Source organism: Lycorma delicatula, chromosome 3 (assembly GCF_047948215.1).
Source record: "Lycorma delicatula isolate Av1 chromosome 3, ASM4794821v1, whole genome shotgun sequence".
NCBI classification, from domain to species: domain Eukaryota; kingdom Metazoa; phylum Arthropoda; class Insecta; order Hemiptera; family Fulgoridae; genus Lycorma; species Lycorma delicatula.
This window is the reverse complement of record NC_134457.1, coordinates 120,177,215-120,202,890: the sequence shown is the minus strand read 5'-3', so window position 1 is coordinate 120,202,890 and position 25,676 is coordinate 120,177,215. Positions and strand designations below refer to the sequence as shown.

The window sequence follows — 25,676 nt, the reverse complement described above, 5'->3', positions numbered from 1 at the left end:
TAAAAACAATTAATAAATTTATTACAGTATAAAAATATATTCTTTATTTATCCTTTGATTTCTTACTTTTAAGCTTTTTTCTAATTACTTCTTTCATATTTTGGTTTGATTTATTATTACTTTTCTTAACATTATTTCTGTTATGATGTACAAAGTTTTTCCTTTTCTTCAGTTTTACCAATTTTTTTGCTGATTCTTTTTCTTTCTGTAATAAAGGAAAAAAATTCATTATATATGTAAGTAAAAAACAGAAAAAAAATTGAAGTAAGAAAATTCTTCTTTTTATAGAATAAATTACATTTAATTAAAACCCATCGGCAAGGTAAACAATATCAAAAATATGAATTTGTTTAAAATTGTAATCTGAATGTAGTGCTTATATGAAGTATTGTATGTCAGTTAGATGCCTGAACCACTGCACCAGTTGGCAGATCTGATTTATGTAAAAAAAATCACAGCTTAGACAGATGGTAGGTTCTGCTATAATTTGTCTGAAGTAGTTCTAGATAGTACAATGTCTAGATTATTAAAAACCTGTGGTAAAGAAGCTTAAGGAATATAGTGTGTGAATATGTGTAAGTGTGTGTTTCTGAAGTAAGGTTCATTATGAATTTGTGTTTCTGAAGTATGGTCTTTATGAATTTGCTGCCTATGTATGTGATGTAAAGTTGTTAGTAAAAACAGTTTAGTGATTTTGTTGTTAGTCGTTTATATTCATTCATTTATTATCAGTACTACAATTTGTGATTCTGCTAAGTGTGAAAAACTATGAGTAATCTGAATTTTGATGGCAAAAATTTGGAGCTGAAAATCACAGGCAAATTTGTGATGTTTATGGGCAAATATTATGAGTGAAGCTAAAGTATGTCAGTGGTGCATTCCTTCATTTGAAGGGTGAGCAAATGTTCATGATGAAGAATGTAGCAACTGGCTGTCTAAGAAAATGAATGATTTGATTGAAAAAGTTGACAAAAAAATTTGAGAAAAACAGAGCTTTAGCGTGTTGACTGTCTTTGATGTTCCCTGATCTCTTATTTATGATGTTCTGACTGAAAAACTGGGCTATAAAAAATCATGTGGCAAATGGGTGCTGAAGATGTTAACTGAATACACAAGGAAAACCATGAATTTTTATGGTGATACGAAAGTGAAAGTGATGAAATGTTTGATCACATTGTTATTGTTACCAGATGAGAAACCTAGATTCTTATTCAAACATCAAGACAAAGTAGCAATCAACAGAATAGCAGTATGCAGTATTCATAATCTTGCAGACCAAAGAAGTTCAAACAAGAATGTATCTTAAAGGAGTTTATGGGTACTGTTTTTTTGGATGGGCAAAATGGGTAACTTAATTGTCAAATTTAGTGACTATGGATCTACTGAATACCAATACATACTGAAAAATGTAGGAGTCAGAGAAGAGTTATAAAAAAAAAATAATGAAGAATGATATCCTGCAGGAGTTTGTTTTTTGTGGCAATGCTTGGTCACACAATACAAATCAGACTGCAAAGTGATTGGAAAAATTTTGTTGTAAAATCTTCAAGCATCCACCCTATAACCCTGACTTAGCTCTCAGTGCTTATTTCCTTTCTCTTCACCTTCAACAATGGCTTGCATCACAAAAGTTTGAGGATGACAATGAATTGAAAAACAGTGTCACTGCATGGTTTAAGTCACTGACAGCAAAATTTGTTGAAGAGGGAATGAAGAAGAGGACACTTAAACAATACAAGTTTTACAAATCGACTATATGATTTGTTTACTGTTGAGGCAAATTTCACTCAAGATGGCATCAACAACTTACGTAATGAGCATATATGGGCAGAAGTAAATCCTCATGAAACGGTGGAAGGTAATTTTCAACACCGATTTAGTGTCAATATACAGTGCAGCCTTCTTCACAATCAGCTGCTTGGATCATTCATATTACCTGGCTGCTTAAATGCTGAGGTCTACTTACAGTTTCTTCAAGGAGGATTGCTGCAGCTGCTTGAAGATGTTCATCTAGCACTGAGACGCAAAGTATACTTCCAGCAACACGGTCGCTTCCCCAGTTCTATTATGCCATTTCCTTAAATCTTAAATCATCATTTAAATCACTTAAATCATCATTCCCTGAGAAAAGTATCAGTTGAGGAGGTGCATATTCCTAGCAACCAAAATCACCTGACCTAACACCTTTAGATTTTTTCTTCTAGATATAGATGAAAAATATTGTATACAAAACAAAAATACATTCTCATGAGGAATTAGTTGTTCACATGTAACTGAGCAACTTAAGGATGTAGAACCACCGGGTTGGTCTAGTGGTGAACGCATCTTCCCAAATCAGCTGATTTGGAAGTCGAGAGTTCCAGCGTTCAAGTCCTAGTAAAGCCAGTTATTTTTACACGGACTTGAATACTAGATCGTGGATACCGTGTTCTTTGGTGGTTGGGTTTCAATTAACCACACATATCAGGAATGGTTGAATTGAGAATGTACAAGACTACACTTCATTTACACTCATACATATCATCCTCTGAAGTATTATCTGAATGGTAGTTACCGGAGGCTAAACAGGAAAAAAAGAGAACTTAAAGATGTAACTGAGCAACTTAAGTACAGCCCTGAATTAGTAAAAAGGGCAACAAAAACAGTACAGAAGCATGCCAAGAAATGTGTTGAAGATGATGGACCCATTTTTGAATATTTATTAAACTGGTACATATAATGCACATTGATCTAGGTTACTGTTTCTAAATAAAATTAAAATTTTTCCAACTTTTCTTTGTTTTATTCAACTTATACACAACTTTTTTCAGAATTAAATTCTCTATAAGTTTTGTTTAAAATTTTTATGTATATTACCAACTTAACAATGTTATTGTATGTCAAACACAAAAAAACAAAGGGCTTTTTACAACATTTATTGGTTTTCACCCCAAATTTCTCAAAAACTACAGGAGAAATGGTTCTGGGACCTATTGTATTTGATGTCAGGTCAAAAATCAAAAGAGCACTAATTCTGCGCCTTAATTAAGATCCTAAAAATTTCAATACATCCTCATTTCAACAGGATGGCTGAAATCAGAGTGAAATCTTTCATTAGCTGTAATTCATAAATGAAGCATTTTAGGACACATATTTATATGAACTTTTTCCATTATTTTCATGAGTAGAATAAGTTAAGAAAGTCCTGGGAGAACTTCATGATACACCTGTATATAATCATCTGATTAACATATAAATCTCAAGCTGAGCTTTTGTAAACGCCATATAAGAAATAAAGTTCTCAAAAAGTTTAAGACTCAAAAATATACAATATTAAGAAAACAGTAACTTTACAGATTTGTGTATCCTTAATATGGACCTTGTGAATGTAGCTAATACCCATAAAACATATATATAAGAAATAGAAGAAATCCTTGATTTCTTCTCTTTCTCATTAGAAAAAGGATAGATAGAAAGAGACAATCTATCTACAAAGGGACTAAGAAATGAGACACACTCTCAGAAGGATGCTCCATACCCCAGAAGGTATCACATTACCCAATTTACATGCAATTCCTTAGGAGGTTGGGAGTATTTAACTACAACAGTAGCAGGACATCACTAATCTGTATTTTTAAGTTGACAAGCTCAAATATAAACCACAACAAATTGTTTTTCTATTAAGTAATTGAGAAAAAGCTCAGATTTCACCAAGGAAAACCTTTGCCTTGCCCCTCAGTTGTGGAAGCATCAAACTGTTACTTATTCAATTACATCAATGAACCAAACAATGTGATCCATGTTATTAATAATGCTGCCAATTCATGTTAGTTAAGGTAATAATTCAAGTACAATCCATTGTTATAAGAAATATTACAAAAAATTGTAATGTTTTATTCTGTTGAACAGTTTAATAAAAGATATGTTTGTACAAATTATAACAAAAGTTGGAAAACAAACGTCACACAGAATGTGCAGGATTTTTTGGGTATTGTCAACAACTGCTATAATAATGATATCAGATTTGTACTGCAAAGGTGTTACTGTAGATTAAATAATACAAATTCACAGATTAATAAAGACAGTAGTTACAAAGATTTTAGTAAGAAAAATGTATTAGCACCAGACCATACAATGTTGTCTGATTATATTCTTCTCTTTCTTTCTTATTTTATTTGATAAATATCTTAACTATACCACGTCCTACTGGAGACTGTTAAAAGAAAAAATAGTTAAATAAATAAATAAATAAATAAGTAATTATGTCTTTAAATATACAAACCATATCATTCAAATTACTGATTACGTCAATACTTTAAAAAAAAAACATCAAAAACATACATATATGTACGTCCTAATGAAAAAAAGCTGAAAAAAATTGTGGGACTCCTTCCTTCTGAAAAGGAAATCCTTTCAATCCAAGACGTCTTTTAGAGGCCTCAGCATGGTCCAAGAGAATACCAGGATAGATATGAACTGTAAGAATTCGACAGGCTGTTCTCTTGGGTGAAAGAGAAGACTCACTCGGGCAATACTGTCCAGCACTAAAAGTTCTTTGATCTGGGAGGCAATAATTACAGAATGGCTATAACTTTGTAAACATAATTGTAGTTCTTAAAAAGTGCCTTAAGAACAATTGTGCAAAATTAGTCAAAAGATCCTTCAGAATTCCCAAGTGAGACTTTTACTGTAATTGACAGTGGGGCTCCTAATATTTATTTAGAAAAGAGTACTTCTATCCTATTCTATGTGAATGCTAAAACTAGGCCGTGTAAAGCACGTCGTTCCCAAACTCCATTTATCAGAAGGTAATACTGTTAAGGATGGAGGAGAACAAACAATCTCAATATTATGAGTCTTCAAAACCACAAAAACTACTAAGAAACTCCCTGAGAAGGTCCTGGGTAAAGGGAATAGTGATCTTAGAACAAATATTTAAGTCATATACTTATAGTTTAGGTGGGCAACTGATTTCTGAAGGCTTTGAAAATTTGAGAGTTTAATTTGAGATAGCAAAGAACCAGTTCTAAGATGTGGTGAATGTGGGGCTAAATCCTATGTAAAGACTGACATTAATTTTAAGAAAATATTGTAAAATATATTTTTTTCTTGATGTTTAAGTCTTAAGTGCACTTCTGTATCATTACAGCCTTTATCTGGATGGTGTGGAAATCACTAATGTAGTTGACAACGTTCTGGGACTCCAAAGAAATACATTTTTTTTATTTGGTTTTTTCTGGGTGAAAAACGCTTTAACGTTATCGCTTGAGAACTCAATGTATGTGTTTCAAAAAACTAAATTTCAAAAATCCACAATTAAAAATGAAATAAAAACACCTGGAAAGCAAAACATGAAATATAAATAAATACAAAACCTGGCAGAATAACAACAATTAAAGCAAGTAAAAACTAAAGTAGAAATTTAAAAATGAAATCAAAACAAACTAAAATATTAAAAACAGACAAAACAAAAAACTTAAACTAAAATTTTAAGACACAAAACATACAACTACTGCAAAAAAATCCAAAAACACTATTATGTAAAATATTAGCACCCTGGAGAAACAAAAACACCTGGTCCAAAACTTCTTTATTATTGTCCAGGATTTGATGAAAATTCCTGGGCAATTTATATTTACCCAGCAAGGCTGCATAACGTATACATTCCACAAGAATGTGGCGCACAGTCAAATGGCAGTTGCATCCCATGCTTACTGGTGTGTTTACTGCTGATACAGATACCTGTGAGTAGTTCTCTTGTATGTCCTTCTGCAATTGGCAGAGAACCACTTCTTCACGACAACCTGTATGAGGAATCCCATGGTAACACAGAACTTTTAATGTGCCGGAGTTTGTTATTTAATACAACTGTCCAGTCATCTTGTCACTTTGTACTAAGAGTGACTTTTACACAGTTAATAAAGCGGCAGTAGTGAAGGATGGTTCCTTCAATATTCAACCTCAAAAAACACAATATACACAACCGACTGCCACCCCAATTAGTATTGCTACGGACTCGCAGCATATCTAAAAGTTTGGAACACCTTGCGTTTAATTCTGTGATATGTTTGACCACGTAAAGCGGCTATCAAAAAATAAACCTAAAAACCTGAGAGCAGGAGAGATAGCAATCAGCTCTCCACTGAGAAAGACTTGTGGAATAAAGGGGTCCTGCAGGTGAGAAAAGACTACACATTTTGTTTTCTCAGGTGAAAATCTGAAGCCGGTAACTTGGACCAAGCTTCAATGTGAGATATAGTGTTCTGTAGTAGTCTCTACGCTGTGGTAGTTGAACGGGATGCAATATATTCAGCAAAATCATGAACAAATAAAGAACATGAAAGAGGTGTCTGCATACTTTTAGTTATTTCATTAATGGCTACAGAAAATAAGGTGGCACTTAATACACTTTCTTGAGGTACTCCATTCTCCATGTTGGCGCTATTCGAGAGAGAATCTCCAACATGAACATGGAAAGTTCGGCCATTTAGGAAACCCCTAATAAAAGCAAGCATATTGTCCTTGATTCCCCATTCTTTGAGAGTGTTTAAAATACCATGTCGCCAGGCTGTGTCGAATGCCTTTCTGATATCAAAGAAGATAGTGACAAGGCGCTAGTGTAGTAGGAAAGCATTTTGAATAGCTGTTTCCAATGACACTAAATTGTCAATAGAGGATCGTCCTTGTCGGAAACCACACTCCATGTCTCTCTAAGTACCACGCAAGTCTGCGGTTCACCATCCTCTCCATTACCTTGCATAGAACACTTGTCAAGGAGATATAGGGCAGTAGCTTGGAGGGTTTGCATTGTCATTTCCAGGTTTAAGTATTGGTATGACAATGGCTTCTGATCAGATGGGTGGGAAGACTTGTGCAGAGAATAGATCATTATAAACGTTCAATAGATGTAATGCTGAATGAGCAAGGTGTGATAGCATACCGAGACAAACGTTGTCAGGTCCATGGGACATGTCAAACGAGTTTGCAAGTCTGTGTAACAACTTGTTGAATACAAATGGAGCATTTAATTCACAGACTGAATCACCACTGTTCAACACCAATCTTTCCATCTGTATCTTGTACCTCTGAAATTCATAACCATATGGTGAGGTGTGAAACACTGAGTGGAAAGTATTTGCTAATATAGTTGCCACCACAGAAAATAATGAAAGGAGTTCTCTCCTTCATGAAGAAGCCTGAGAATAAACTGGTTTGGTGACCCACAAATCGCATGTATCTTTTTCCACACAGTAGACGTGGGAGTACTGTGTGAGATGTCTATGTATTTCCTCCATGATTTCCTCCTAGTGTCCAAGAATATCCGACGACATACTGCTCTAGCCTTATGGTACAAATTTAGATGTTCAGTTGTAGGCCTGTGGTAAAATTTACGCAGTGCCTGCCATCACTTGCAAATAGCATTTTGGCAATGATCATTCCACCAAGGAATGGAAGGAGATCTAGGTTTTCCCGATGTTTGTGGGATATATCTATTAGCAGCCTCAAGTATAATGGATGTAAAAGAGGAAAGCTGATCAAGGACGCCTACTCCACCATCGTACTGTGACAGGAAGGCTTCATGGTAACTGTTCCAATCCGCCTTTTCAACAACCCATCTCTGTGGCCTTTTCCTCACCTCACGGCTGACATTAAAAACAGTAATACTTGGCCTGTGATGACTGGTGTGCAAGTCATCATTAACAGACCAATTAAGATGAGGGAATAAACTTGGCAAGCATATGGAGAGGTCAATGTTAGACAATGTACCAGATGATAAGGACATGTATGTGTGTGACCCATCATTCAGTAGACAAAGATCTAAGTCTTGTCTTACTCTGTTTACCATTTTATTTTTTCTATAGGAGCAGAAAGTTGAGCCCCAGGAAATATGGTGGGCATTGAAGTTTCCTACTATTAATAATGGCGATGGGATTTTCGTGAGGAAATTTCACTTACAGAGCATTGAACTCAGAGTTCGGTGAGAGTTACAAATTGCAGATATGCAATTTGAAGTGGATAGAGCCTTCACAGCAACAGCAGGAATAAGGGTAGCTAGTGGTGTTTTTGTAGCTGATACCGCATTCCGCATGAAAATAGCAACTCCACCACTCTCTCTACTGTCTATTAGACAGTCAAATCTGTCACAGAAATAGCCTCTGAGTGTTATTGTAACTCATTGTAAAAGATGCATTTCTTGGAAGCACATGATTATTGGTTTATATGTGCACGCCAGTACCCTAATATCCTCAATGAGAGACCAAAGACCTCTAACATTCCACTGACTGAATAATGTTCATAAGTAGAGGTAGTTACAGATATGGAATTTCAGGAAAATATATAAAAATTAAGTGTATGTGATGTGGTTTTTCTTCTTCGTTGTTTTGATGGTAAGGAACTTCGATGCCCTGAGTACAGGCAGTTCCTCAACCATATCCTCCAGTATATGAGGTGATTATGATGAATGGGATGTCATAGACGGGGGTAGTTGTGAGGGCTCACTTAACAGGAAGCTTAGCAGATGGTTTACCACCAGCTGTGATTATTCCTGCCCACACAGGTAAAAATTTGGGGACAGGGACCTTCAGAGGGATCCAATGACTGGATTCACTAACTGCAACTGACTTCTTGTTCATTTTCATCAGCTCTGGAATAGTGGCTGAAGTGAAGCAATCTGATCAGATAACACTTGAACAAGCTTCTTCAGCTCACTGCAGGATCCGCACTGTTTTAGGTCTGCATTTACAAGAGCTTTACTTGACACTGCAGCAATGAAAGAGATATCTGGTTTAACCAGGTTTTGAGAGCTAAGCATCTTTTTATATTCTCTTCGGGTGGCTGGGAAAGAAAGTTTTTGCTCAGTACAGATTTTTAGAATTGCTTTTTCTTCTTTGAAAGTTGGGCAATCTCGAGATCTAGCTGAATGTGTTCCCCCACAGTTTGCACATTTTTCTTCCTCCTGACAGTCAAGTGTCCTTGTGACCTTCTCTTGCACATCTAGCACAGATTGCGGTGCTCGGACAAGACGCTGTGGTATGGCCATACCTTTGACAATGGAAACACTGTCATGGGTTAGGGATGAATGGTTGTAACCAATAGGTATCTTACTTTAATTTTCTCCGGTGGTTTGGGAAGGTTGAAGGTTAAAATAAGAGATGGAGTAAGTTCTTCCATCCCACCCTGACGTTTCATTATTCTCCTCACCTCTGTAACAACTTGGGGATGAAGCTCTTTGGCAATTTCTTTAATGTCCATCTCAAGAAGATCCCAGCAAAAAATTACTCCTTGGCTAGTATTCAAGGTTCCATGACATACCGTACTTATACTTATACTGCCCAGATTAGTGAGATGTAAGAGCGACTGACTTTGCTCATCACTGAAAGTCTCTCTTAGAATTGATCTGTCTCTCAGTTTTCTGATATTTTTGGGGGAACTGCTTGAACCTGCCACTACCTTATTGATCAGGAAAGGTGAAACCTTATAAAGGTGCCACCTTCCTGATTATTGCATAAAACTACAAATCCGACATTCAGGTACTGTAAAGGTGTTTTGTCGCCATTCAAATTATTTACCCCGAAACAGTTATCATTATCAGACAAAGCCGATTGAGATCTTTTCACAAGATAAATGTTGGTGGTTTTTGAAGGTGGACCACCAACCATCATAGAATTTGTTTGTGGACTTGACATTTTGGACCCACAAGTACTGGCAATATAACAGAAGACCAGTCCAGCAGAGTGTATGCGTACTGGAGCTAGAGCTTAATACAACTGGGTTCACCCAGGAGCTCAGAGGAGATCGTTTGAGACTCACTACATAGAGCCATTCACCCACTGAGATGATAGTTTCCACATTGGGCTACGATTACGCTTCATGAGGTGTCGCAACATCTCAGTATATGTGTAAGAGGAAATAGTGTAGAAAGTTGTAATGTAGTTGTGTTACAGTATATGTTGTAAATTGCACATAGTGTTCTTGGTGTAGCATATGTGTATAGTGTAAAGGGTTCTGCAGCTCAGTGTGTAGTGGAAAGAAAAGTTGCAGAGGCTAGGCCTGTGGGGGACGCCAACCCCCAAAGTCTTAAAGAATAACACTCCCTGTCTGGGAATAAACTACTGGACAAACTAGTTTAGTTTCTTCAGGATTACCCAGTCAGTGGAATGAATGCTTGTCTCTGCTCCCTTCCTACTATAAATAAATATTTAACTTTTAAACTGTAGTTTATACTTACTAGTGTTTCTTTCTTAAGAGAACGTAATGCTTTCTTGTAAGGCTTCTCAAGATATGCCAATTCTTTCTCTGCTATTTTTAATTCACTCAAATCTGAGTGACCAGTGCTTTTAACCATCTTATGAAATAATTTTACCTATAACATAAAATTAAATTGATAAAATTTGTTGTTGTAATTTAATTTAAGTTTTCCTTTAAGCACTAATGTTAGTAATGTGTTATATTTGTCATATAAATATATCATACTTAAAATAGAGTACTTGTGACAAAAGAAAAGGATTGTCTTTGAAGAATTACATTTTTATTAATTACTCAGAAAAAATTGAGTTTTATATCATAATAAACTTTGTTTTTATCAGTATTACTGTCTAGAGTTTCAATTTATTTAAAGTAAAAAAGTAAGAATTAAGACAAATCACATATAAAAATACCTTGTTTTTTGCCTGTTTTCCCAGTAATATGTTCCCAGTGCCTGGATTTCAGTAACTTTGTTTAAAGATGATATAAAAAGAAGTTTACTGTGTTTAAGCATATTTCAGAACAGAATTTTTATTTGTTAAAATATTTTTTTTTAAATTGTCTTGTCATTAGTTTTAATACAGTAGTCATTTTTTTATACTACTACTGCTGCTATTCAAGGTCCAGCAAAGGTAGAAATGTTTCCTAGTGAACGGTGTATTTTAATGATACCATTACAATATGTATTTTCTGAGAACTTGTGCATCACCTAACATCCTTTGACATATCCTTAGGCTAAGTATATCTTTGAACTATCTTCTGACCAATTGCAACAATTATAAAATTCCCTCTGTATGTTCATTTTTATTGGAATTTCATTCCTTACAATACGTTAAATAGGGCTAGTTTGTTCACTTTTGGTTTAAAGTATTTTTTATTTTAACCACTATTAGTTCCCCACTAATACTTGGACCCTAAATTCATATTTTTCATATATTTGTTATGTCATTTCAGTGTTTTTTTCTATGCAAGTTTACTTCATTTCCAAAACTTTTTCACTTCCTAGTTTTCTATTTAACTCCAAACCCTTTTTTTTATCTATTATCTAATGCAAAAATCACATCCAAGTTGCTTCTTTCCAATCTGAAATCATTTGTTCTATAGTTTGTTGCTGTTTTATCTTTCAAAAAAAAAACTCTCAAATAACTTAGTTTTATGTCTCCTTAATAGTATAATCATGCAGTTTTCTTACTTTTTTACATTTTCTTTTTTGGAGAATTGAATGACCTTATCCTTGCACTAGGATGACAAAAACAGAAATAGCATTACAAATTATACTGACTACGTTAATCCTTCAGATATGTTTTTTCCTTTTAAATCTGAACTGTTCAGACTTCAATAATTTACATTTAGTAATGAATTACCCAAAAACTGAACCACCCATGATCATAGAGAAAAAAATACACACATATTCATACACAAGACATATCTATAAACAAGATATATCAAACAACGAGGCATATCTGGAAAGTATGACAGTTTTTTATTTAAAAAAAAAAAAAATTTGAATGGAATAATTTTATTATAACAAGGAAGAGTAAATGTTGAACTACTTTTCTACATAATTTTCACCATTATTAAGGCATTTTTCATACCTTGCAATCAATTTTATCCTTCCTTCCTCAAAAAAACAGTGCTGCTAGTGAAACACTGTTGCACAGCATTTTTCTTGTTTGCATCTACGTTGTAGAGCTGTACTGCAAGGGATCACTTGATATGGAGAAAAAAGTGGTACACACAGTGTCAAGTCAGGACTATAGGGTGGATGCTTCAAATGCTTCCAACCAAATTATTCAATCATACTTTAAGTTTCACCAGCAACATACAGACAAGCATTGTCATAAAGCAACAAAACCCTACAACAGGACAACCTATCCTCTTGTTTTGGATTGCAAGGCACAGTTTTTGAAAGTATCACAATAAAGCGAAGCATTTACAGTCTCATATCTTAGCAAGATGTCAACCAACAAATCCCGTTTCTTCTCCTAGAAGACAGTCATACAACTTTTTGGGTTAAAATGGTTTTGAACCTTGTTTTTTTGGAGATGTTGTGAGTCACTATGCCATAGACTGCTGTTTGGATTGTTTGGTGATAGATACCCCAGTCTTGTCACAATTTGACTAAAAAAATCATCACCTTCATTTTTGTAAAGGATAAGAAAATACTGAGCAGACTATCACTTGGTTTTGCAAACCTCTGTCAACATTTTTTGGACCAAATAAGAACAAAGTCTATGATAGACTAGGTTTTGTTGATTTCTTGCAGAACTTCATCAAATTTCAAGAAACACAATACATAACAAAGAAATTGTAAATTGTCAATTTTCTTTTATTTTTTAATCCACTCATGAAACCAAATCATTAACAATGGAAAAGTGTGCACTCCTTTCCTCATTATGCACAACTTCCTAATTGATCTATCAAACCTACTTTCCAACCATAATTCCATTACTCAAAGTTCATTTACCAGAAACTTCACTAATTTTATTATTTTTATTTATTTTTTATTCATTATTTCTCGTCCCCTATTTTTTTATATAATTTCATAGCTACATTATATTTTCATACAAAAATTGATTTTTATATCTACTGAATTATTAATTGTACTTAAAAACTAGTAACATTATTAAAGTTTTCTAATATATCTAGTTCTGACACAATTTGCTGTTACAGATTCTTTTAAAGGCGAAGAGAAATGAGATAATCCCGAGAAAAAACTTGTATGGGAGTTTCCATAACATTATTTTAATTGTATTAAATGAACAAAAACAAATTTAAAAAAATTCACTTATATATAACAAAAAGGCACTGTGCCTATGGCAAAAGTAAATGAAATAATACTCATTAGTTACAATAAGAATTAACATCCAACCTAGGCCAATAAACCTTGATACCATCAGAATTGCAATAGAAGTTTAGAATATAACTCCAAAATTTTCTTAAAACAATTTTCTGAAATTTTCTTACATTTTGAAAACATCTTAATTAATGATATTTTGAACAAACATCAAATATTTTTTTGGATTAGCTATGTGGATGATACATCGGTCATATGCAATGCAACTACAAACGACGATCACAAGACTATTTTAAATATACTTAATAACTATAATAATGATTTAAAATTCACGTTTGAAATGGAAATTAACAGGAAAATACATTTTTCGGACATTGAAATCGAAATAAACACAAAAAGAACATTATAGAAACAGTTGTTCATAGGAAACCAACAATAAATCACACCACTACACAAAGAATCTAATCATCTATGGTGACAAATAATCGGTGCATATAAAAATTTAATTTTTAAAGCATTGCACATATACGAACGAATAAGATCGTATAAAAAAATTATTGATGTTTAAGATAAAGAAAAATATAAGAAAACATACAAACCTAATAACCATGTTTAAAATATTTAAGGTATAATAATAATGATACTGATGAAGAAAATTTAAGTGGCATATACGAGGTCTGTAAATAAAGTAATGAAACTAGTTTTTTTTGGCAGCCAAAGTGGCAACACTGTAAAGTTACTAGTAAACATGTGGTTACATGAACAGCTGATTTATATTAGGTACTAATATTTTTAGTCTACTGTTGCCACATGAGATGTAAACAAATTTTTTGTGAAACGAGTTTTTGTTGTGCGTTACAAAAATGAGTGATACTAATTATGAGCAACATTGTGCAATCAAGTTTTGTGTTAAACTCAGTGAGAATGCTGCTGAAACTTTTTAAAAATTGAAAAGGGCATATGGAGATGACACTCTAGAACCCAAGATTTTAGGTGGTTTTGAAGCATTTTCAAATGACCCGGAATCAGTTGCGGATGATCCGCACTGTGGAAGATCATTAATGCCAAAAAGTGATGACAACAGTGAATGAATCAGAGACTTGATACAATACATCCAGTGGGTAATTAACTGTCAGAATGATTGCAGAACAACTGAATTTGTACCATACCACAGTCCATAAGATTTTGACAACTGAATTGGATATTAAAAAATGTTTGTGCAATACTGGTACCAAAAAACCTCATTGTTGAACAGAAAAACAACAGGGTGGAAGTGTGCTGCAATCTTTTAGGTTGAGTTTAAACTGATCCTGATTTTCTAAAAAATGTTATTACTGGTGATGAATCTTGGATGCTTGTATCTGAGTATGACCCAGAAACAAAATGCCAGAGCAAGGAAAGGCATGGGACACTTCAAACTCACCACATCCCAAAAGAGCAAATAAAAAATCAAAACCATGCTAATTCGTTTCTTCGATAGTAATGGCATTGTCCATAAGGAGTTTTTGCCTACAGGACAGACTGTAGGTCAATATGTTTACTGAGAAATTCTTGAGACTGCAGAAAAGAGTTGCCCGCGTGAGACCGGTCATCAAAGACAATTGGATACTGCACCATGACAATGCACCTTGTCACACTGCACTCTCAATTAATGAGTTTTTGGCAAAGAAAAACATTCCTATAGTTCTTCAACCACCTTATTCACCTGACTTGAGTTCCAGTAACCTTTTCCTGTTCCCGGCTTTAAAAAAACACCTCAAAAGATACCATTTTGGAACAGTAGAAACCATAAAAAAAGTAACCAACCATTTGAAAGATATTCTGGTTTCTGAGTTTCAACAAGTGTGGGAAAACTGTTTGAAGATTTGCGTGGCTTCCCAAGGGAAATATTTCGAAGGTGATAGAGTCCATGTATAACTGGATTATAAATAAAAAGTTTTTCTGAACCAATCTCATTACTTTATTTACATACCTTGTATAAAATAATTGTAACGGTATATACATCGGTAAAACAAACAGATCTTTCAAAAAAAGATTTGCAGAGCATTATATTGCATACATAAACAAAAAGAGAGGCATTTATAATATAGCTGACCATCTGCTACATGTAAACATACTATTACCAATTACAAACACAACTCAGAAATTTTAGAAACATGCAAAAACAATTAAAAAAATGAACATCTTAGAAAAATACTACATTTATGAATTCAAGCAAGCACATAAAATGATCAACCAAGTAACTTTTAAAGACAATATTTTGATAAAAGGCACAATAAAATAAAAATATTCACATAAAATAATTCATATCCAGCTGATTTTTGTGCTTATTACTCAGAAAATTAATTATATTTTCATTTGTTCATTTAAAAATAACATCAACAACTAATAAACCAAGTAGTTCACGAAAAGTACTTTTGGAGGTTTAATAAATCAATTTTTTAACTGTGTTTTGGTGTTAATTTGTTCAATTTATAATATATCAATTAACAAAGCGGTTAATATGTTCATAAAGTATTTAAATTTTCAAAAAATAGAAGAATACACATATCTGTAGACACATCATGTCAGCTTAAAGAAATAAACATTTGACATTAACTTTTTCTAAAAGCCGTCATTTATACTAGATTTAAATTTTGCAGAAGTTCTTTATTTCATTGGGTACAGTGTTAATTCATTGGATATAGTGTTAAAGTTAAGGAGCTATCTAAGATAAAACCTATGAAATATCTCTTTATTTGGTCTTGGTAGTATGAAGTTCCTGAGTGATCAAAGGTTGTGTACTCGCAACAGTAATTTTATTGTTTTTGTCCAGTTTTGATAAAAAAGATTTTTAAGACCTTGTAAAAATATAGGTATCTTAAGAGCATTAAGTCTCAGTATCAAAATAATGATAACAAATACACAAGGCGAAGTTTTTCAGAGATAGTCCTGATTATATATTTTTGTCCCACAATCAAGGGATGCATTACGCAGTGGTAAGCACCACCCGATATCGTTAAGCCACATTGCATTTGCTTACGATTTAAAACATAGTACAGAGATTTCATTACAAAATCAGGGCAACTACTGCGGAGGGAAAAAGTGTTCGACATGTATATACAACTTCTTTCTTTAATTTTTGTATATCAGCTGCCCATGTAAGTCCAGAATCCACGGTTATTCCCAAATATTTCACATGGTCAGTCTCAATTATTAACAATTACAATTGCAACCAAAAGCTTTACAACTATTTGTAAGCATTTGTAGGGCCAATGGTTTCTCTAAATCTGACCTCAATTTAAAAGCGATTAACTTGGTCTTTACTGTATTCAGCTGCAGTTGTATTCAAACCACATGTTAAGCCTTGGGAAATCATCATGGATCATCTTACATAGCTCACTTCTATCATTTACCCTATAACTTAAAGCTGTGTCATCCACAAATGCTGTGATACCACCATTAAGAATACCTCTACATAATGTACACTAAAAAGAGCACTGCTGAAACTGCAGAGCCCTGAGGGACACTACAGGTAATGCGGGATTCATTACTAAAAGAATTTCCAACTGCTAACTTGCTGGGTTCTACCTGACAGTGAGCTAGCAAACCAGTCTCCACAGATTTCTCTGACATTGGCATTTCTTAGTTTTTCAGTAGGAGTCTGTGATTGAGAGAATCGAAAGCCTTTCTTATATCTAGAAATACTGCAGAAACCTTGCAGTCACTGTTTATGCTGTTATAAATACCTGAGAAGAGATTTAGCATTGCATCTTCAGTATCACATGAGATCAACAGATCTGCATAAGCTTTTCAAGTATTTAGGAAAAAATTGAAAATAAAGCAATAGGTCCATACTTAATAGGATCATTTTTATCCCTGTTCTTGTGTATTGGAATAATGACAAGACTTTTTTAATTGCTTTGGATACACTCCTGTTGCCATGCTAAGATTAAGGAAAAAAACTAGTATATCAGATATTTTGTTTATAACAGCCTTTATTGTATCTACAGTAATGTGATAAACCCAAGAGCTTTTCTTAATTTAAGGAATTTTACTAAATTTCCTATTTCTCTTTTGTTTATAGGCGTAAAAAAATTGAAAATGTACTTGCATTTTCAGAATGGAATAATGTTTTATGGCGGTTTTGAAAGGTTTCATTATGTTTATTTGTGCACGATGAAAGTGGCAGGGCTATATTCACAAAGTGATTATTTAATTTATTCGAAATGCAGAAACTGTCTGATATTATTCGAATATTGCATTGCTATCTTTAATTTGGTTTATTTTTATCGATAAATTTATTTACGAAAGCCAGCTTTCCTTCGGGTTACTGTTTAAACAAATCAGCATTTCATTGTAGAATCAAGATATAGCATTAGATTTCACACTTTACTTGGTTCTGTAGGTTTTTGTATTTGTTTAAAAGTTTAATGTTATATGTTTTATTGCTCCACTTTTTGCATACATTTTTTTTTTTTCGATTTTAGTTAGAAGGTGAAAATTTAAACAAAGTTTTTGAGATAGTTTTTATATTTTTTCCAATAATTTTTTTACTTTTAATGAGTTCTGAATTACCCTAATAAATATACAAATGACCAGTCAGTTTTGTCTAATTTGTTTCTAAGGATAGGTACATCAATTTTTGAAAAATCAAATTGACTGTTAGTAGTGGAGGAACAGTATCAAGGTATAGTTTAGTATAGTATAAAGAAATCATTAAGTGGTCAGTTATTCTGAAATGATGAACAGTTGATTGGAAAGCACTGTACTCTGCAAGTAAGTGATTGGAACGAATAAATAGATGATCCAGACATGAGACAGAGTTTCTGCACATACATGTAGGTTCTTCTATGTTGAGGCCGAAGCTAGACATTTTAAATCTGTATTCGTCCACCAAAGAATCTTACTTTAAACATCATTATTTTTATCACTCATTATTAAGAGATTATGGACGCTAATACAAACTAGATATTCTTTTATTTCATTAATAAAGTAGTTGCTAGCTACATTGTAATCTGTACAAGGCAATAAGATAAAATTCAGTATCTGCTACTATAAAATTAATCTTTATACCATCAGCGGAGACAAAGGTCTGTTTGTTAAATTATACATCAATATTATTTTTAATATAAACAGCTATTCCACCCAATCTATAATCGTCGTTATAATTAGAGTAGAAAGTATAATTATCAATCTGATAGCCGTTTATTTCTTCATTATAAACCAATGTCTCTGTTAAAGCTATATCAGCAGGTAAATTTTATAATTTATTAATTTCTATCAAAAACGAATCAAAGTTTTCCCTTGTACTAAAAATATTTTGAACTATACATAGAGGTATTTCACCAAATTATTGTTAAAAAACTATTTATATACATTTACTATTACAAAGATGAATAGAAATAAGATCCACATACACACACACGATTTAGATTAAACAATTAACATCATGAACACTTTCAAGTTTAATTACTGGGTCACCATCAGTTTTTCAGATTAAGATTGAACCATTTCTTATCCATAAGTACTTGTAACCATTATCGGATTTCACTTTTCTTGGTAGTGCAAAAACTTTTCTTTGCTCTTGGCATAAACTTTCATTTAGGTAAAGAGGAATATCAGAATTCAAACTCAATTGTCGTGTAGAAAAGTCACACTTCACTCTTATTTTTTGTAGCAGTTCGTCCCTAACAATAATTAGCAAAAATTTGATTATTATTGCTGATGGTCTGTCATTGTTCCGCTTTTGTAGTCTATGACAACAATTCATTTTGTTTTCATCGATCAGATGGTCTAAGACCACATTCACATTAGATCATCATTTTTTGCCATCAGAAAGTTATGTAATTCGACACAATTTGCTCTAGAGTACTGCTCCATGGACACCACTCTTTTTTGGAGTTCTACGTACTCTTTTTTTAGGTTAATTATTTCAATCCCTTGATCTTCGATTTTCTGAAGGGAAATACTTAATTGCTTTTCTTGCAAATCGAGCATGGTCTCGTTATCCTCATGAAAACTAACTAACAATTTTCTGAGATCTCTCTCCATAGGCTTATTTTCTTCCCTCTTTGGCAATATCTCTTCTCTTCAGTAATTTGACAATCTCCACCACTGAGATGTGGCCTTTGTCTGCTGAATCTTGAAGCATCATAGTTTTACGCGTTTCTTTTGTACAGGTTACACATATCCAGCTTTTATTACATTCACTAAAAAACAGGATTTCTTCTTTCTTTAAATTTGTGCATACTGCATGGAAAATTTTGTGACAGGAGTGGCAAGTAATACCAGTGCTAGTATTTCCTCTAGAGTATTTGTTGCAGATACCACATGGCATTTTTGAATTTAATGTAAAATAACTGAGCAGTAATATAAGATTTACCAATGAGGGTATCAAAAGTTCACAGACACAGATTAAATGTAGTAATAACAGTACAGTTTTATACATAAAAAGAGATAACCTTTTTCTTCATAAACAATCTTCTCAGCACAGCATAGCTTATCAAAACATAACTGTATTTAAAGTTGAAGGCGATCAATTGGCATTTCACAAACCATTTAACTTGATTGATGATAGAAGGTAAAAACATTTGCAATAAAAAATGGCAATTGAGAGGAATTTGACAGTATTATTAAACAAAATACATTAATATTAATTATTAAAACAGTTATAAACAATAACTGATAATACAGTAAAATTGCTGCCTCGCACATAACTTTCCATGAATACCATAACGAATTGATAAATAAAGATAAGCGATGAGTTGGATTGCAACATGCCTGTACACATCGAGATCCAACTTGATACTGAGTTGTACCTTTTAATTTGCCAATGAATATCATCTGGTTTGAGATTTTTGCGTTTAAAAATCAAGTAACTGCCTTATTTTAAACAATATTTAAGCAACAACTATAAACAAACATCGCTGTACTTGAAATGATGTCTGTTAAAAGCCAACAATTGAGAGAATGTGGTGCACAAGCTCAGAGCTGCAATCTCAGCTTTGAGGCAGTGCTAGAAGTTACTTTCTGGTAACAACCCATATTAAGCATAAAACCAAAGATCAAAAGTTGTATGAGTTAAATGGAGTAATATAATATAATTTAAAATTAACCTGGGGAGGTGTAAGCAATGCGAGTGCAGTTCCTTTCATACCAGCACGTGCTGTACGTCCAACTTGATGAACATAATTCCTAGTATGTACTGGTGGTGAATACAGTACTACATAACGCACTTCCAAAATATCCATACCTCTTGCATAAACATCAGTACAAACCAATCTATATAAAAGAGAAAAATATCTTTATTAGATGAAAAACAATAAAATAAAAATAATGAAGGCATATTTTTTAAATAGATCATCTTTTTATTCCACTTTAAACATAAAAGAGCTAACAGCAAAAAATAAACACAACAAAAAACTAAGAATAGTACAAGCAGTTTTTTGAAAACAAGTTATATTTACATATACACCGACTCTTTCTGCTAAAATACAAGAGTATATCAGGATAGAAAATCCAACTTACATATAAAAATGTACTCTGAAAATTGTACAAAACTAAAACAAAGAGACAATAAATAGAGGTGTATATATATATATATATATATATATATATATATATATAAAAAATAATGTAAATGAACTATAAATGAATTGGATGTATTAACATTGTGTAATTTAATATAGTTTTTTATTTTAACAAGTACAAGCAGAAACGAGCAATAGCAATATTAATACATGATTTCATAAAATTATAAGTTATTTATAAATATTTAAAATAATAAATACATAAATTATGTAAATAGTTTAAAAGTGTAAGTTATAATATTAATAGAGCAATTATTGGTAGATAATTAATTCATATAATTAAAGATTAATAATAGATACACTGTACTGCATATTTCTGAGAAAAAAGATGATATAAGGTAATATTCCACGGTCATGAATTTTTGATGATCACTATATTTTAACATTTTTAGATTAACATGGAAAACTAAGTGACACGACATTTATTGAAAATAAATATAAAGAAATTATCTGTGGTTTTGTAGTTTATCACTATAGAAAATATAATAAGAAAAACAGCAATTTTTAATTTCGTGTGTCACATTATAAGAGATCACATTGCTTCTGTTTTAATGCTACCATTGTTTATTGAATTAGAAAATAATAAAATACGTGGTAATAAAGGGTTGCCGCTAAATTTTAAGATTTGTTTTTCCTGACTTTTACTGACCAATTTAGTAAAAATTTCCTGACTCTCATAATGCTATGCTACTGCCGTTTAATCTGCAAAATATATTATTTTTTTGCAGCCTCCACCATCCCCATAGTAACCCAACTCACGCCTTTTTTTTTAATATTTATTAATACATTCATTTTTAAAGTTTATTTTTTAATGATTTTTTAAAAATATACATTTATAATTAGGCTATTTTTTTCTGATAAATTGTTTCAGTAAATTGCATTGCAAAATGTAAAAAAACAACAACAATATTTAACAACTGCATAAAAATGAACATCATGGTAACTAAAAGTAACAAAGATAAGAAATAAACACTGACTAAAGCAATTTTTAAAAATAATTGGCTCGCACCTAAAATTGCTAAAACTTTTTCACAAAAACTAGCCTATTTTCTAAAGTAAAAAAAAAACAATATTTAATAACTTGGTTTACATAAAAATTATAAGAAACAGATTTGAATTTAACGAAGAATATATGTATGATCATAACTTAAAGGAAAATTAAAATCACTGTGAATAAAAATAATGCAGATATGAAACTAAAACAGAACACCTTATTTTGTTGTACAGAAAACAAATGTTATTAACATTTACTTGAAAAATACTTTATCATTATTATTCTAATGATTTGCAAATGCCATCAAAGTATGGTGCACGGCCATGATTAATGACAGGAGAATTTAGTAGCTCGAAGCTGGAATTTTGATGCTATACAATTAATAGGAAACATAATTTTAAAAGTTGCACCAATATTTTCACATGAACTTATAGTTAACTTATTTTGTACAACATTGGGAACCCACATAATCTCTGCCATAGAAACATTGTCTTTATAACAAAAAGCAGTAATTGTGTTGTCATTTTGGATAATTGAAGTCAAGGATTCAATTGTATCATTTGCTCTTGAAATGCTATTACTCTGATCAGAACATTCAGGCAAGGAACACACAGATCTTTCCACAATTCTCTCAACTGTTGATTAAAATTTTAGTCTGATAAAAGGAAGTAACACTGGGAGATAAAAACTAACTGAATTCTGGGTGTAAGTTTACATCTAACCGCTGGTCATTAAACAGAATCTTTTTAGATATCATATAAAAGTAATTAATTATGTAAATAACTACAAAATAAAATTCACAGTAGTTTGACAAAAATTCCATGAAAATAAGTTAACCTTCAAATTTTTCAATGCTAACTTTTTGTTAAAATTTTACCAGTGAAAAAATTAAATGCAATTTGAAATATTGCTCCTTTAATATTAAAGAATAATTAGGGAATGCAATTAAGAACAGAGCATGTTAATGGCTGCTTGAAGCACGTAGCTGCAATGTGCTGGTCGATGGGGTCACCACTTCCCCATGCCGGGAAATTAAATCAAATATATTTTGGCATTACTTAAAAAATACTTTATTAACATCATAATCTTAATTCGGTAACAAAAATGCAATTCTTTGAAATTTTTTACAATTTTTCCTGACTTTTCCTAAGTTTATATTTCCTGACTTACTTCATGTGGGAACCATTTAATAGTATTTCTCATATTACATTAAATATTTGTTGATAAAAATAACAGGTACTATTGATAATCACTTGAATATCTTTACAATCAGCACTCTTAAATTAATGATTACATGATCATGGAACTGAATATTATACTTTTTGTTGAAATTTCTACACTGAAGTTTATTAATGATGAAAATTGTGAAAGAAGTACTGGAGGGCTCAAAATAAAAGAAAATAGCTAAGTATGAACAAAGCTATGTATCAAGTGCGATTAAGTATTGAATGTTGCATGTTGTATTGTTTATTAGCAATTAAACGAGCCGGACATTAAAATGCATCTCCAGAGCTCAAATGCTAAAAGGTATTACAGTGTAATTATTGGAAAAATATAATACTACATAAAAATGTACACAGTGGTGATACATTTTCAGTGCAAGTAGTTTACTTTTGATTAAACTGAAAGCTAAAGAACAGAGATATAATTGTACTTACATATCAACTTTTCCAGCTCTAAAATCACTAAGAATCCTATGTCTGTCATTAAATGATCTTTCAGATGATATCTCTTCAATTTTTAAATTTGAACCATCACGAGTACTAAGGTAATGTAAAAGACGTGCAAGTCTGTGCGTAGCATCAGTAAAATGTGTGAAACATAAAACACCACGCCAATTTTTTGTAGCCAGGATGTGGTACAACACTATTGGTTTTAACTGAACTTTACATTCAATCCACTGCTCTTCTAATTCTACAGGTTTTATTATTTGATTTGCTAATGCATCACTTCCTAAATTATGAATTCCTGTTGATTCTGAATCACAATCTAGAAAAAAGGGCTTTAGTTATGTAAGGTAAACTTTTATTTCCGTTACTTACTTAAATGTAAATCAAAGTGAATTTAATGAATATTATAGTTAAATTATAATAATTACATTATTAACATAAAACATCTCTTGTTTAATATTATATGATGATAATATAATAAAATTGCAATGAACTATAAACAAGGTTAGTTAAAACGGTAGTATTAAATCTTATTTTTTTGGGAGAGGGACAGATGGATTCAAAAGGGGCATTAGCATGCTGTTGTTAATAATCAATGTGTACCGAATGATTCTTCTAGTCTTATTGGTAAAGTAAACAATGCACTTGAAATCTGTGTATAACTGTGTTTTTGCTTTTGTTGTAAAATTTTTGCGTCATGACAGCATGTTGAAAATGGTACATAATTTTTTTTTTTAAATCAAGGACACAAGCTGAAAAGATTTAAGAGAGTTATTTGACATGTTACTAGTAAGATTGCATAAGTGAATGAACTGTACGTTTAAAATAAAAGCTAATTTCTATGAAAAGTGATCAACATTCTGTCAAACAATTAAAAGCCTGAAATGCTGCTGATAAACGCACTGATTAGATTCATGAGATGGCTTATCATCTGAGAAAGCTCATTTCATTAGCTTTACACTGATATCAGAAAAGATGCTGCATATACAATTTTAACAATAGAGAAAGCAGTAATAAAGTTCTGAACTGGCAACCTACTTACTGAATTTTGGGGAGGATTTATTTAAACTGAACTTTGTTACTTTGGATTTAAAGGTAGTACTGTAAGTTATATATCATTTTAAGTCTAATTTCATGAATTATTACTTCCATAATTCTCTAAATTCATATTGAATGTAATCATATCATATGTATTCATATCATGTCTGATAGAACTGGCAAAAAATTAAAATCCTAAATGCTTAAACAGAAATTTATTTTTTACATTTAAATAATTTAAAATGCATTAAGAAATAACAAAATCTGATCTATACTTTGGATCTGATTTCTATTCATAATCACTTCTTTAACGTTTAGAAAATCTAATTTTTAATTTTACAGTCACTGAATTCATGTAATTTAAAAATGCAATTTATATTATACAAATGCAACTCCAAAATAAAATTGAGTTTTAGTTTTTATCAACAGGTGTTACATTATTTTCAAAACATCATCACACATAAAAATACATACACATTTCAATAAAAACATTTTTAATAGAAACTAAAAATAAAAATGAATGCACCATTTCATCGAACAATGAACTTCAGAACTTCTAAAAATAGAAATATAACAGAATTAGGTGTCAATATGTTGGCAGTTTGCAGTTACCTGTTGAAAAATATACTTTTCCACTTCCAAAATCAACAACTAGTTTGGGCATGTGCAGAGTACCTGCAGTATTTTTACCCAGGTTACTTCTCAGCTGAACAAAAGGAGCTTTACACTGGAATTATGCAGAACATACTAGATTGTGTCAAAAGTGATGTTTCAAGTTTACTGAACAATCTGTGATAAAGACTTATTATTCTTCAACATTAAAAAGCTGTTTAAAAGGATAGTAATTTGTGAGCTGAGAGGACATGATGAAAAACATGACGTAAACATAAATGTAATTCTAAAACAATATTTTCAGATCAAACTTTGAAGAAAAAAACTAGAATCAAATGAGTAAGATATTTTTATTTTACTTTTAAGATTGGTTATTTTTTAAAAAAAAAACATTATAGCTAGAGTTGACATCAAAAAATAAACATAACAAAAAGGGTGATGAGCTATAAAATACACCCAGAAACACAAGGAGATAATTATTAATTCTGTTATGATGAAGTAGACGGACAGTATACATATGATGTTTACACGGATTTGAATATAGATCGTGGATACCGGTATTCTTTGGTGGTTGGGTTTCAATTAACCACACATCTCAGGAATGGTCGAACTGAGAATGTACCAGACTACACTTCATTTACACTCATACATATCATCCTCATTCATCCTCTGAAGAATTATCTTAACGGTAGTTACCAGAGGCTAAACAGGAAAAAAAATATATACAAAATCAATTGGAAGAAATATATATATATGGAGTATATGGAGTG

The 25,676-nt window shown here is 32.0% G+C and overlaps 1 protein-coding gene across 2 annotated transcripts in view; it reads right to left on the bottom strand.

Annotated features, from left to right (window-relative positions):
- Positions 1–25,676, bottom strand: part of Dbp73D (putative ATP-dependent RNA helicase Dbp73D) — a 50,243-nt gene continuing 24,567 nt past the window's right edge. For both annotated transcript variants that reach the window (XM_075360488.1, XM_075360489.1), the window contains 4 exons: positions 23,245–23,575; positions 20,119–20,284; positions 10,208–10,342; positions 1–205 (listed from right to left, as the gene is read on the bottom strand). In XM_075360488.1, the coding sequence (XP_075216603.1) occupies positions 44–205; positions 10,208–10,342; positions 20,119–20,284; positions 23,245–23,575 (794 nt within the window). In that variant the 3' untranslated portion in view covers positions 1–43. The remainder of the gene's footprint in view (positions 206–10,207; positions 10,343–20,118; positions 20,285–23,244; positions 23,576–25,676) is intronic.